A 13,974-nucleotide genomic window follows, 5' to 3' on the forward strand; every position below is an offset into this window, starting at 1 on the left:
CCGCCCTGCCCCACGTCCCCGCAGCAGCGAGCGGGGCCGGAGCCGCAGCTGCACACACGTGTGCGCGAACCCCAGCGCTTGCAAGGGGAGGAGGGGGGGAAATAAAGGAAAAACAAACGCTGGCCTGAGGCACCATGAATTGAATCCCAGTAGTTATGAATAATGCAGAAAAATCCAGCAGAGCATTAACCAGGCGGAACGACAGCGAGGACAGAGGGGCTGTTTCACGGGAGGTGTCGAGCTGCTCCTCCCTGGGGACAGGACCAGGTACCAGCAACATCTGTGCGCGGGTCGCACCCCAGCCACTTGCTGCTCACACTGTACAGCGCGAGCTCCTGCTTCCTCCGTGCGTGTAAAATAGTTATTACTAAAGAATAATATGGACATCTTAAAGCTTTACGCAGCCTAAGTGCAGGGTACGTTACATCCGTCTCAGCAGCAGAACTCTCCGCAGGGGTCAGGTTCGGTGGTCGGTCCCTGCGTGTCCCCACAGCCCCATCACAGCCGGCGCTCGCTGCACCGCGGCTGCCGGGATTTGCTGAGCATAATGGGGCTGAAAATCTCAAAGCTGTTGGTCTAAATATATCATTGTTGCTGGGGAAATAAATAACAAACAGAGGAGCGATTATAATCTTGTGGTTTAATTGGTTCTCCTTATTGTGGCTGGAGGGCTGGCCCCGGGTGTTGCAGAGGAGGTGCAGGCGGGTCAGGTACCAGACCAACACAAAGCAAGGGCTATTTAGCAAAGAAAACAACCAACTCCAGATTTAAATAAATAAAGAAATAAATAAGAACAAGAATAAAAGAATAAGAGTAAGAATAAGAATATACAGTAAAATGAAAATAATAAAATAAAATAAAATAATGCAGGTGCAAGCCAGAAAATGCACATGCATTTCCCAGTCCCAGAAATAATTATTATAGCCTATGACTGCAGCAAAACGAATAAGCTCTAAACGGCAGGTGCAGAACTGACCGAAGCAGCACGGCTGGTTCCATCCCCACAGCTCCCACTGACCCCGGCCCCGTCGGAGCCATCCTCGGCACAGCCCGGCCCTGCCCGCGCCGGAGTTCTCCCCCCGGAGCAACTTGTAGGTAAACAACAGTAGGATACGCTTGTTTGCACAAGAGCTGCTCTAACAGCAGCTGGAAATACCAATCCAACCCCAACCCCACGAGCACTCGCTGCAGCAGCAGGTCGGGCGGGCAAAACCAGCCCGGAGGGTGACGGGGCCGTCCCAGCAGCCAGAAATAGGAACTGGTGCTCACACAAGGCTCCAGCGGTTCGCCTTCAAACCCCGCTTCCCACAACGAGTTTTGCACCAAGGTAATGTTTTCTCTTTGGTTACCAGGAGCCCTTGCTTCTAGTTGTATTTTGCCACTTTCTGAGCCTGCCGCAGCCGTCCCCAGGCACGTGAGAGTACCCGGGCTGGGCGATGCGAAGGGGCTGACGGCTCCGGCACAGGTGGCGGTGCCGGACACCCCTGAATACCTGAACGAGATGTCAGCAGAAATAAACTCCGGGGTTAAAAGCGATGGGAGCGAAGGGGCAGGTCGGGCACTGCCCCCGTGCCACAAAGACGCTCCCCGCAGAGGCTCTGCCCGCGCCACCACTCACATTTCAGCCACTGGGGGCTCATCCACGGTGCCTTTTTCATTACCCATTGCTTCTCCTCTATTCCTAACTCACAGGTGGTTGCTAATGAAAGCTCTGATCAATTTGCAGATGTTTAATTAGCTAATTGGCTGGGGTAACCGGCTTGCCTGGGTGTAAAGCTGGGAAGGGGGAGCAGCAGGCGGGATGTGATGCTCTTGCCGAGCTGGGGGGGTCCCAGGGCCACAGAAATCTCCATATGGAAACGGGTTTATCTAAACTCCACCGCTGCTCCCACATCTTCCCTGCCTTCCCCGTCTAATTTGAGCCCTGTGCAGATTTCCGGGGTACCCGGCTGCCGGGGCTTTTTTTCCCCTTCCTGAGTGCGTCAGTGAGTTTTAGAGCACAGGTGTGATTTTCTAGACCCTTTTGTCTGAGGTTTAGAAGCAAGAATAAGCTTCATTAACAGAAGGGAGGATTTATCATAAGTAATAGCTAGGTGCTACCTTGTGAGCCGCCAAACAGTTGTGCTAAATTACAGGCTGCTTTGCCGTGCTTGTCTCCAAACAATCAGCTCCTCACCCAGAGAACAGAACTTTAAATGGCTATTTCTTAAAAAAAACCCTTGCTTTTAATCATTATTTCCCAAAAGCTAAAAATCAGAATTAGCCCAAATGTACAAACTATAATTGCTTTGAGCTTTCTGCTTCATTAGAATAATTAAAATACCATGCACTTGCTAAGCAGAACATGTCCCCTCAGCACTGGGCTTGCCTTTTTTTTTTTTTTTTATGCATAGGTAACGTTCATCTGCTACAGCAGAGGAAAAAAAAGAGAAAAAAAAAAAAAAAGGGAGGGAAAAAGGGGGGAAAAAGCTGCTCCCGGCCCAGGTGCCGCGGGGCAGCCGCCTGCAGCAGCCCCGCTGCGGGGGCCCGGCCAAGGGCCGGCGCTCTGGGGGGACGGGGCCCCGCTCCTGCCCAACGAGGCTCGTGAAACGGCCCCAGAGACGCCGAGCAAATGCCTTCCTGGCCAGTGGAAAAAAACCTCCGTGTAATCAAGCCTGCGCCTGCTTCCAGGGAAATAAAGCTTCCTTGTTTTGAGTAGAAACGCGGGTTTGCTTTCCTGCCGCTATCTGCTCCCGTGCCTGCTGCATGGCAGGCGCAGCCGCTCCAGCCGGCCCTGCCGGGAGGGTATTTCTGTGCGCTGTATTTTATTACCAAGTGCTATTCCAGGCTGGCCATGATTTAGTGCGCACGGCTCCAGAGCGCACTGGAATCACGAGTTTTGTGCTATTTCAATCATTTCTGGAGACGACGCTGCACTCCGATGAGCAGCGGGACGGGGTCGGACGGGCAGCGCGGGGCTGGGACCCGGCGGGGACAGGGGGACGGGGCCGACCCTGACGGGGGCAAAGGGGCTTCGGGGGCGCTGACAAACGGCTCATTTGCCCTTTCAGGACTACACGCTTGAAGGCTAAAAAGAATAGACATGACGTTGCTATAGGAAAGCTGTCTCACCGCAAAACTGCGAAGAAGGAAAGAGCCTTTCCGAGAGTGTCGAGACAAGAAAATCAAGGTTTGGGGAGGGTGTTTTTCCTTATTGCTCTCTCCTTGTGAAGCAGTAGCTGTAAGCCATGCAGCTTTCCAAAGCCTGCCTGCTGCTGGGGTGAAGTTGTGCATCTACCCATGAAAAACCCTTTCCACGAGCCCTTCCTCGCTGCACCTCCTGTGAGCTTGTGCTTTTTTGAGTCCTAATGCCAAATGAAATCTGCTGAAAAGTAATCCGAAATAAAGCGATGTCGGGATGCAGCTCCCCGTGCCTGAGCATCACCTGTGGCCCCAGCACTTCTCGGCGCCGACCATGGCCAGAAATAAAGGAAAGGCTCTTAGCGGCACTGGGGGACTTCATTATTGCTTGAAGCCGCTTGGATTTGTGCTGTGAAAACTCTGCAATAAATCAGAATAACTCTTCGGTACTGAGCAGAGCCTTCGGCTGGCTCTGGGGCACCGAGCCGTGGGGGCGCTGAGGCTCCGCCGAGCATCGCCCACCCCTCACTGCCCCCGCTGCTGCGCCACCGGCACAAGCGGAACTAAACCAAGCGATACCCTTCTTCCAGGGACAATTCCAGTGCTTCAACAGCAATTTACACAACAAAGTGGTAGCAGGGCCTGAAATCACTATGATGTATGTCAGGATCAGAGTGCAGCCCGCTCCCCAAAGTGAAGTTGTTTGTCTGGCCGTGTCCCGGTGCAGACGGACACGCTGCTGGGTACGTACCTGTGTGCTCACAGCCAGAGAACGCTCGCACAGGAAGGTCCCATCCCTCCGGGCCCCGACGATTTGATACTCGGTCACAGCATCTTCATCCAGCATAGGACGGCCGCTCCATCTAAGCCTGCCGTAAGCAGAGCCGGGACCAGCAGGAGCCCGGCTGCAGCTGGAAGCATCAGTGCTGAGGATACGGCACCGACATTCCCGCGTCTCTGCGGCGACCCGGCACTGCCCACGGCCACGGAGCGCGGCTGTGAACACTGCGATGGGCTGGGCTGCTGCTCGGGCCACGGAACTCCGGAGGAGCCTTCTCCAGACAAGACACTTACCAGGAGGATGTTCTGTCTGACTGCAGAGACAGATGGCAATCTGAAAAACCCATGGCTAGAGTCTGAAATTGTTGCTCTTAGTAATGGCCTGCTTGAAAAAGAAACAGCCAAGCCAACCCAAAGCCATGAAAACATCCCAAACCCAACCCAACCCAACCCAAACCCATCCCAATACCAATTCAAATCCAAACCAACCAAACCCAACCCATCCCAACCCCAACCCAAGCCCAACCCCAACCTATCCCAATACCAATCCAATTCAAACCCAAACTAACCAAACCCAACCTATCCCAATACCAATCCAATTCAAACCCAATCCAACCAAACCCAACCCAACTCCAACCTATCCCAATATCAGTCCAATTCAAACCCAAACTAACCAAACCCAACCTATGCCAATCCCAATCCCATCCAAACCCAACCCAACCCGTCCCAACCCCAACCCAAGCCCCCACGCGGGCGCCGGGAGGGCTGGCAGGAGCACTGGCAGCAGCCTGGCTGCTCCCAAACCACCTGAGGTGCTTCGTGTCCTGCTGCAGAACCCCGTGACACCAGCCAAGGGACATGGGCCAGCAGCAGGACCACGGGCCCGTGGGAGCCTCCGAAATGCCACGTGTGTGTGTCCGCGGGGCGGTGCGGACGGTGGCCTGGCCATGGCCGAGCCCTGGGACTCGACTGCCCGCACAGCAGGACTGCACCCTGAGGCTTGTCTGACACCTGTCAACAGATATTATTGCACCGGGTCTTTTTGTTTTCTTTGTTCAATGCCTAAAATGATAAAGGCCAGCAAATACAGGAGAGACTTACCACAAGTCTGACTGTCCCTGCTTTCTTATATATTTGACTCATGACTTTAATATTAAGTATCAAATGCCATGTCAAGGTCGTTTAAGCCAATATTTTCTATCTTTAATTTCTCTTGGAATTAACCAATGTTTACTCCAGTATTACAGCTGGCCCAAAATGGGAACATTTAGGAGGTGTTTCTGCCAAATTTTTCTTTTTGGAAAGTTTTAATTAAAAAAAAAAAAATATATATTCCACTAGCTCTCCTGTAAGAGCAATAACTTCTGCTTCTACGTTATTTTCCTTTCCTCCAGAAGACATCTTGTAAATACGTTTGTGTGGGAGTTTTGTTCCCAATTACTCTCTAGGTAGTATATCCAAAAGCTCCCGAGTGCCTAGGAAAAGGAATTTACTCCTCTCTCAGAATCACTTGAGCATCTGAAGAGCCAAAGGGGTCCCTGCACAGGACGGTTTAGTGGGGACAGGGACCGGCAGCAGCCTGGGCTGTGGCTCTGCAGCCTCGCTGAAGGGGTCCCTGAGTACAGTATCCCCCCAATACGCCTTTTAAGGTGTTTCTGATGTGTTTGAAATTCCCCTTTGTCCATCGTACGGCTTCTCTTCAGAGGCCGAGTCACGTTTGGGACAGGTGGCCGTGCTGGGAACGGCGCCTGACGGCAGCGTCCCACGGAGGAGAAGGGTCCCGATGGACAAGCAGCTCGGGATGGGACAGTCCCAGACACAACCAAATAGTGTTGATGGATGAATTAAGCCCTTTTTTTGTTGGTTTTTTGGTTTTTTTTTTGATCCTTTCCATTAGTTCTCCCCATCCCGCTCCTACACCGAGCTGTGCCGGTGCCTCACTGTTACCTCCAAGGAGGAACACGAACCAGCAACTCGCCAGCAAAACTCCGGCTTTCTCCCTGCAAACCCCCCAGCCCTCGCCGTCCCGCACCGCAAACCAGCTTCGCCCCAGCCGGGGCAGCAGCAGCGGGGACGCGCCTGGTGTGTCCCCAGGGCCGGCGTGTCCCTCATGGAGCCGTCACAGCCCCAGGAGATGAGCTGCACCGCGCCCGCCCCAGGAATCAGGGAAAAAAAAGATCCATTTTTCCTTTTTTTTTTTTTTTTTCCCCAAGACAGAAGTCCAGGAAGTTTAATAACTGTGAAGGAAACGTAAAAGGTCTGAAATTTCAGTTTCCCTTATTTCTGCATGACACCACGGAGCGAACAAGAGGCATCCCCGGGCCCGGAGGGCGGCTGTGGGTGCGAATGTGTCTGCAAACACTTTTCTGCAACCGCTTTCAAATGTCCTTTGCTTCTCTCGTTATAAGTCTTCTAAAAATATCAAATATAGATCTTTCCCTCATAATATTTTAAGATACTCTATACATTAATTCTTTCAAAAATAAAAAGTGACACATACAGCAATCCAGTCACTCAGAGTCTTTAAAATTATTACAAAAGGACACAACATCCATCCCCCAGCAGCTTGCGACAGCCTCACTTGTGCACAACAGTCTCTGCCAACAGGTTGGCAATTCTTTCATGATTTTCTATTACGAAATATAATCACCCCAGCTCTTGACGTGCCACCCGGCCAGCCCGGCCCCGCAGTCACGCAGGGCTCCTTCTCCCACCCTCCCCCTTAAAAATGATGCAAAATGGCGAGGGATTTGCAAACTCGCTCTGCCAACCTCTCGGCGCGTGTCCACGGAGGCAGGAGCGTCCTCGCCAGAGCCGGAACCGAGGGGTGGGGGACCCGAAGGCGCATCCTTTGTTTTCTGTAGACTGTAGGTTGGCCACACCAACAATAAATGTCCTGTGACTATGGAAATAATTTATCTTGCACTGCACAGACTTGGCACGGACAGACTACACGCCAGGCTTCAAGCAAGGAGACCACCTAAAAAGCAACGGTGGGGAGGGCAAACACATCTCCAAAATGGCACATCAGCAGCCTGGGCATTCGCGAAAGCACGGACGTCTGTGCGATGTGCATTGGAAAGTGGAGATACAAAACAGCCGGTCACACAAAAGGAGCGGTATCAATCCGGAGCTGTGTCGTGCCCTCCAGGGAGGAAACGCAGGCTTCACGGATCACAGATGTTTACCTTGCAAAAATCTAAATCTTAAAAAAAAAAAAAAAAGTTTGAGAGATTTGGTCCAAAATATTCAAATATTCTCCCCTCCACCATGCCGACGCCTGCCGAGCCCTGGCAGCTCACAGCCGTGCCGAGCACGCCAAGCACACCAAGCACACCGAGCACCGAGCTCTCGCCTGCAAGAGCCAAGCTCTGCGCAGGACGGCGCCGCGGGCAGCTCAGCCCCGCAAATCCAACGGCTGCTGCAGGCACAGCCGGGGCTTGGGCACCAGCCGAAAGCTCCGCACCCCTCTGGCCGCGGGGTGCCGGGCTGGGGGGCTCCCGGCCGTGCAGGAGAGCGCGCAGGGGCTGCTCGGGACGCGGGGAAGGGGCTGGGAGCAAAGGGCTCCTCGCCGATGGCTCCTCCTCCGGGTCCCTCCGCTCCCGCTAACGCTCCTTCCAGCCGGCACGGTCTCACCGCAGGCAGCACCGGGCTCGGCGGCTCTCGTGCTGGTTCACAGTTTGGAACAGAGCAGCGCGGCTGGTTTTGTTATTGCTGCGATGGCTCCCGGCGGGGACGAGGGCTGCGGGCATCACCCACGCTGCTCAGGGCTGAGCCATCTCCCCAGCCCGCACCGCCGGGGGACACACACGTCATTATCCACACAAACATCTCGGTGGGCACGGGGAAGTCCTTCAGCCTGCACTGCACAGTGGCAAAGAGCAAACTGATCTGCAGGACTCCTGCCCGCGGCTGCCATGGATGCCATGGAAAGCTCAGCAGTGGTGCTTCTGATGCCCAAAGTTATAGGAACTCCACGTAGTTCTCGGGGATTAGTCCCGTCTTGCCGTTGAGGGTCCCTTCCAGCCAGCCAGGCTCCTGGGATGGATGAACTTGAGGAGAGAAGGAAAAGGCAAGTTACTACAGGAGGGGATTACAGTGCAGGGGCTGACGCTCTTGGTGTGCTGCCAATGCCAAAGCTGCTCTTGGGAGAGAGCAAGGCCTTTATTTTACATTTATTTTAAAGTAAGGAAACCAATAGCCAAGGGGCTCAGATGGCTGAGGTGCTCTCTCTGTCCATGCCAGCTCTTATGCGTTTCCTTTAGCAACGTGTTGGAGGTTTCCCAGTAAAACCAACTGAAGGACCAAGGCAGCCCTGAGCTGGGCTCCGGGCTGGGCTCCCACGTGCTGCTGCTGCAGGGCTGCGGTAAGAAAAGCGTTTGGGATAGAAACAAGTGCTCAAAACTTCCTCCAGATTTGGGCTAAAATCTCTTTGAAGTTCAGGAGAAGACGGTTAATTCCATCACCTCGTAACCCTGCACTTCCCAGCCTGGCCTTGCACCAAGCCAAGAGAGAAAATGCATCAGCAAACGCTCCCGGCAGCAAAGCAAACACCTCAGTCTTATTTCTGTGAAATGAGAAACGTTATTAGTTTTCAAAAGACACTCTCTCTTTATTCAATCAGCTACTGAAAATCTGCTGATTTTACAGAAACCAGGGTTACGCCAACACAGGCACAGCAATATTCCCTGTGCCTCCCGCGGTAAATGGTGGCACATCAGTATTTCAGAACCACCTGAGCTTCCTGGGCCTCTCTGCCGGGCCCACTTCATTACACGTTTTGTGGCTTCAGCTGCAAGAGCAAATTCCAGGTGTTCTGCTCCTCCGAGCAGCAGAGCAGGGAGGAGCGGGGCGATGGGCTCCTCCACGTGCCGCCCCCATCACAGCCCCGTCTATCCCAGGATGCCCATTTTCTCTCCAAAAATCACGGCTGACATTGACCATTGAGAAAGATCCAAAAAGACACAAGTGTTTTAAGCCCAAACGTCTCCACACTTTGGGAGAGACCAGTCCTCACCAGTATGGCAAAGCCCATCGCTACTGGGTATGCCTGCAGAGGAATACTGTACATAGTCATCTATTAGTGAAAAATACAAACCACAGAAAACTAACTAGTTTCTGGCCTCAGCAAATGGGCTGGGAAAGAGCTTTAACCCAAAGTCACACGAGTTCCAGCTACTGCTTCTGCCTGAAACAATCCCTTGAGTCCCGCAGACCGCGTCTGCTCTGCACGGGTCTGGACGGGGAGCAGAGTCTCCTCTGTTACACAATTAGAGCACAAATGCACCACAACTCGAGATGCTGCTCTGCCATGTGCAACCTCAGAGAACCTTAAAGTCAAACAAGAACCTGTCCCTAAGTATTCCAAGATCCATTTGCTTTCGCTGGGTTTTATAAAACCCCTCCATCACAATAATATTTCTCCCAAGCAGTGCTGTTTCTGACTCGCTCCCCCCAGTCTCAGCTACGCTGCTAAGTGATCAGAACATGTTGTATATTTTTTCCCTTGAATAATCCATTGATTTTTATCTAGCAAACACAATGTATTTAATTCAAACTTGTTTCCCTCCTAGCTGCTCTAATTCCCATGGGCTCTCAAAGGGGAGACCATGTTTATTTATGAGATATCTATGGAGCTGCTTAGGAAAAGTATTTTCTTTATTTCACATGTATTCATTCTCATCCCCTTTCTGCTATATTCTCATATATATCCCAGGGCAAAACTAATGCATGTGGTAGCAGTTTCCCAAATGACAATACTTAACATATTATCGCCAAGAACTACTTGGAAAGTAGTAAAAAGTCTTTTCTTTACATTGGGGTTATATCTAAACCAGAGCTGCTTAATTCCGTGGGGCACAGTCTCTTTCTCTTGATGCAGGAAACAGAAAGTCCATGTTCATTAACGTCATCTCCAAAAACCTGACTAACCAGAGCCCACCTATTCCAGCTCTCAGTATCCAGAGGAAACGAGCACATGCTGCTTTTCCATCTCCTGCATGAAACTTTATGGCAACTGCATAGAATATTTCTGGTGCTGACACTTGGAAACTAATCCCTCCCACCCAGAAAACTATAGAGGAATGGCTCTGTATACAGTAAACGGTGGTGTCAGTCAAACTCCTTCGGATGAAATGAATCAGGATCTTGAAAAGGCAGATTTCACACTGATCCTAAACAGAGCTGGATGATCAGCTGCTTCAAGCATGGATATGAAAAGGCAAGATACACCTTGCAGTTAATGCCTGCGTTTCCAGTGTTTCTGCTTTCTTCTTTCATGGGATTTCTACTGGTGGAAATGGGATGGACATCAAACAGAACTGCAAGGAAACTCAGGAACCGCGAGTCAAAATCATTCCCTGGTACACAGGAAGAAAACCAGCAATTCGCAGCACTCAGCACTAAAGTAAATAATAGACGAGTGTCCTTCTCTGAATCTTTACTCATCCCACTTCCCTGGGAACCACAGCCCAAGCATCACGCTGAAAAACGAGCCTGTGTCCTCCCGCTCGGCACCGGCGCTGCCCCGTGCCCTCCCAGGACTCACCGTTATCAAACACGGTGCCCGCCGTGAAGGAGAGCTCCGACTCGTGTTCTGCTTTGCAGGCGTACAAAGCCCGGGCTTTCCGCAGCGGCGAGCTGCAAAGAGAAAGCATTTATTGGTATAAAAAATACCGTACTCATACACACCAGCACTCCCCTCCCCACTGCGGAACGAGGGGCACATTGCAGAGGGGTCCAAGGGCCTCTGCAGCTCTGCAAGTGTCCAAGGCTGCGCTGCTCGGGGGAAGAGCGAGGAAGGCTCCAGAGGAGGCTGAAGGCTCTCAGGAATGAGCCCCCAGTTTTCACCGCACTGCAAATCCCCGTCCCAGCCCAGCTGGCAGCACCAGGACCAGAGCCCGTGCCCTGAACCGGGGCTCCCCGGGAGAGCTGCAGGTGCAGGACACGCACAGCGGGGAGCGCGGGATGTTCCGTGCGGCTCTGAAGGGCCACAACCACCGGGAGGGTGCGGCGTGAGGACGGGCAGCAGGTGCGGGCACAGACCCGCTGCCACCGCCCTGCTCACCGCCAAACCCGTCACCCCCCGAGTGCAGCTGCAACCACCAGGAGGAAATTGCGAGGAAGAATTAGCACTTGGGGAAGGGTATTTCAAAGCAGAAAAACAAGTAGGTCCACGAAGAATTTGCTGCACTTCTTTAGAGACTGTACCTGAAGATAAAAAAGATTTAACAACCATTAGATTGTACCGGGGAAGTGCCAGTGTGCCCACGCTGCGGGGGAGTGAATCAGAGCAGAGAGAGCCAGAAATGGAGCAAATCACCGGCACAGGCAGGAGAGAATGAAGGACCTCAGGACCCACCAGCAAAGTGCCGGCACGCAGAGCCATCCCTGTCCCCAGAGCCTCCCAGCCGTGCCGTGCGTGCTGGGACACGGCTGGGCCAGGGCGATGGTGATGGTGACAACGCGCACTGGGACAGCCGACCCGCCGTCCAGCACTGCAGCTGCTCGGCTGCCGTACGGACAAGCAAAGCGATGGAAAGGGCCCCAAGAGCTGCTGGGGTAACGAACGAGGCACCACCATTCCTCAGTTCAGCAGTTTCACCAACTTTTATCTTTCTGAGGACTTGACCTTCTTCTGAATTCTCTGTGAACGAGCCCAGGGAAGCAGCACGCTTTTACCTTGTGGCAAGAGCGGTTCACTTGCACACAAAAACCACAAACCAGGGAAGCTGTGGGTGGTTTTGGTTTTGCTGCGAAGGCAGCCCCGAAGTAGAGGTCTCTGCTCTGCAAATTCCAGCTGCCTGACACGAGCAGCCCCCAAACACTTACAAAGCCAGGATGAGCAAACACTCCTCCGGCTCCGGAGAGAGTCCTGCTCTGCCGGGCAGGCACCGCTCGCGCACAGTGCTTGGAGCTGTCAGATGAAAAACTAAAAGTATTTTCATGCTTACTACCTTGAATTATTGAACTAGTTGTTTTTCTGCTCAAAAAATGACCTCTGAAGCCCAGCATCCCCGCAGCCCCAGCCTGCCCCTTCACATGTGTCTGCACCTGCCAGAGCCCTGCGGGGCAATCAGGGACTGCGACGCTGCACCCCAGAGATTGCTCATGTTTGGTTTTTGCCTCCAAGCACGGCACAAGGCCAGCAAAGCTCTCAGGAGTTGCACCCACCTGCCCCTGTGCAGTTTTGGGGATGATGAGCCTCCCTCCCCCAGAGGAGGAGGCTGCTCCGATGGTGTTACACCAGTGTCAGCCTTTGCAGACTGTAGCAAAACAAATAAATAACCCTGCCTAACAGGCGGCCGTTGTGCAGCAGCATTTGTGTGGCTGCAGGTGCAGGGAAGGAGCTCGGTCTGTGCCTGGAATGAACAAACAGGTCTGACGCGTCTCCCCGAGAGGAGGGATTGCTGCCCCGGCCCCGCGCCTGCCGAGGGTTGGGTGCTGCGACCGGCCTGGGCGGGGCGGGGGAGAGAAACCGGGTCCTGGGGCAGCGCGCACGGAGCAGGGCCGATGCTGCCCTGGCGGCCCCGTCAGCATCCCTGGTACTCGCAGCAGCGGTCGCGCAGGCTGTGCCGAGAGCCCCGGGGGGACCTGCAGCACAGCCCGAGCTGCTGCTCCCGTGTCCCGCTGCAAATCTGTTTGTCTGTCTGTAACTCTCAGGACCGATTTACTCCAGTGATGCCCAAGCACCTGAGCCACCAGCACACAGCAGGCAAATGTCTGAGCTGCCCCATGTCCTTTACCCTCCTTGGATTCCAGACAAGTGGCTCGAAAATGAGGCATCACAGCGGTTTGCAAAGGCTCGTTATCCCCGCCACACCGGGCGAGCAGCACATGTCCTGCCTGCTGCAGGAGTAAAGCAAACTGCCAGAGCTGAGGCGGGCAAAGCCGCAGGAACCACCAGCGACGCCGAGCGCTGCGAGTGGGACCCGTGAGCGCCCGCTCACCCCACCACGGGTAAATGAGGACTCAAAGGGTCCCCCCTGGGGCAGGAGGCGTTTGAAAGCTCCTCTCTTGCTGAGTGCAGATAGCTGTGGTGGGAGAGTTTGAGCAGGATGCAAAGGGCAAGGAAAGTGAAGTGGGGGAAACCAGGTAAAGTAAAAAGAAAATAGCAAAAGCAACAAAAAGCGAAGCAAATTCTGCAACAGACCTGATGGGGGATGAGTCGCTGGACGTAGAGGAGGTGGGCATAGGACTTGATGGCGCAGAGAACATGGGCCAGGACGGTGAGAGGGGTGACGTTGGGCTTGAATTCTGAGGGCTGCAAGACATAACCAGATACTTTATCAACATGCAACCACAGAAACAAACAGCAACCGAGAGACAGTCAGACGACATCCGACGATAGCGAGTGCCTTGGGAATATTCAGAGCATGAGACACAGCTACGAAATGAAGTGCCAGGACCTTGGGAAGTGTTTCAAGGCCAGATCTGCATTTCTCTGGACAAGAGCTGGATCTTCCAATTAACTCCTGCTCCATCGCCCCGTCCGGCGAGCCGACACCCTGTGTGCAGAGGGGCTGCCTCGCTCCCTGCTGCCAGCCCAGCCACTTACCTGCCGTGTTTTATTTCCCCCCCTGCTGCCAGAAACAGCTGATGGTATTTCTGGACATTACCGATGCCTGCGAGCAGCCTCCATCCGCCTTTTGTAGGTGGATTGCCGCGATGCCAGAGCCCAGGTTTCGATCCACAGTGCCCGGCCACCGCCGCCTGTCCACATTTCCAGCCAAGGGCTCTCGGGAGCCCAGAGACCCGGTATCTACGGGACGCGGCTGGCGTGTCCACGCTGTCACCCGTATGGACACAACCATGAGGAGAACGTCTCCAGCCCCAGCACCCCGCCAGGGTCAGCAGCACCCGGGCTGCGCTGGGACCCCTGGGCTCACCCAAGCAGCCCTCAGAGGTGCCCACAGCCCCGGGGCTCCTGCCGCGCCTCTGCAATCAGCACCATCAACATTCCATTGATTTCTTTTCCACGTTTTACATTGAAGAACTCTTTTTTTTTTTTCCCCCCCTCATGCAAACTGCTCTTGATTCCTCACTTTTAAGCTACTGCTGTCAACTGAAGTTGAA

At 53.6% G+C, this 13,974-nt stretch overlaps 1 protein-coding gene across 1 annotated transcript in view; it reads right to left on the reverse strand.

The window, feature by feature from the left end:
* Positions 1–6,127: 6,127 nt before the first annotated feature.
* ARHGAP26 (Rho GTPase activating protein 26) overlaps positions 6,128–13,974 on the reverse strand; it is a 130,131-nt gene continuing 122,284 nt past the window's right edge. Inside the window, exons 21-23 of the mRNA XM_065643968.1 lie at positions 13,052–13,162; positions 10,448–10,539; positions 6,128–7,952 (exon numbers count right to left, since the gene is read on the reverse strand). Coding sequence (XP_065500040.1) covers positions 7,864–7,952; positions 10,448–10,539; positions 13,052–13,162 — 292 coding nt within the window. The 3' untranslated portion in view covers positions 6,128–7,863. The remainder of the gene's footprint in view (positions 7,953–10,447; positions 10,540–13,051; positions 13,163–13,974) is intronic.

The sequence above is a fragment of the Caloenas nicobarica genome, chromosome 13 (assembly GCF_036013445.1).
Source record: "Caloenas nicobarica isolate bCalNic1 chromosome 13, bCalNic1.hap1, whole genome shotgun sequence".
NCBI lineage: Eukaryota > Metazoa > Chordata > Aves > Columbiformes > Columbidae > Caloenas > Caloenas nicobarica.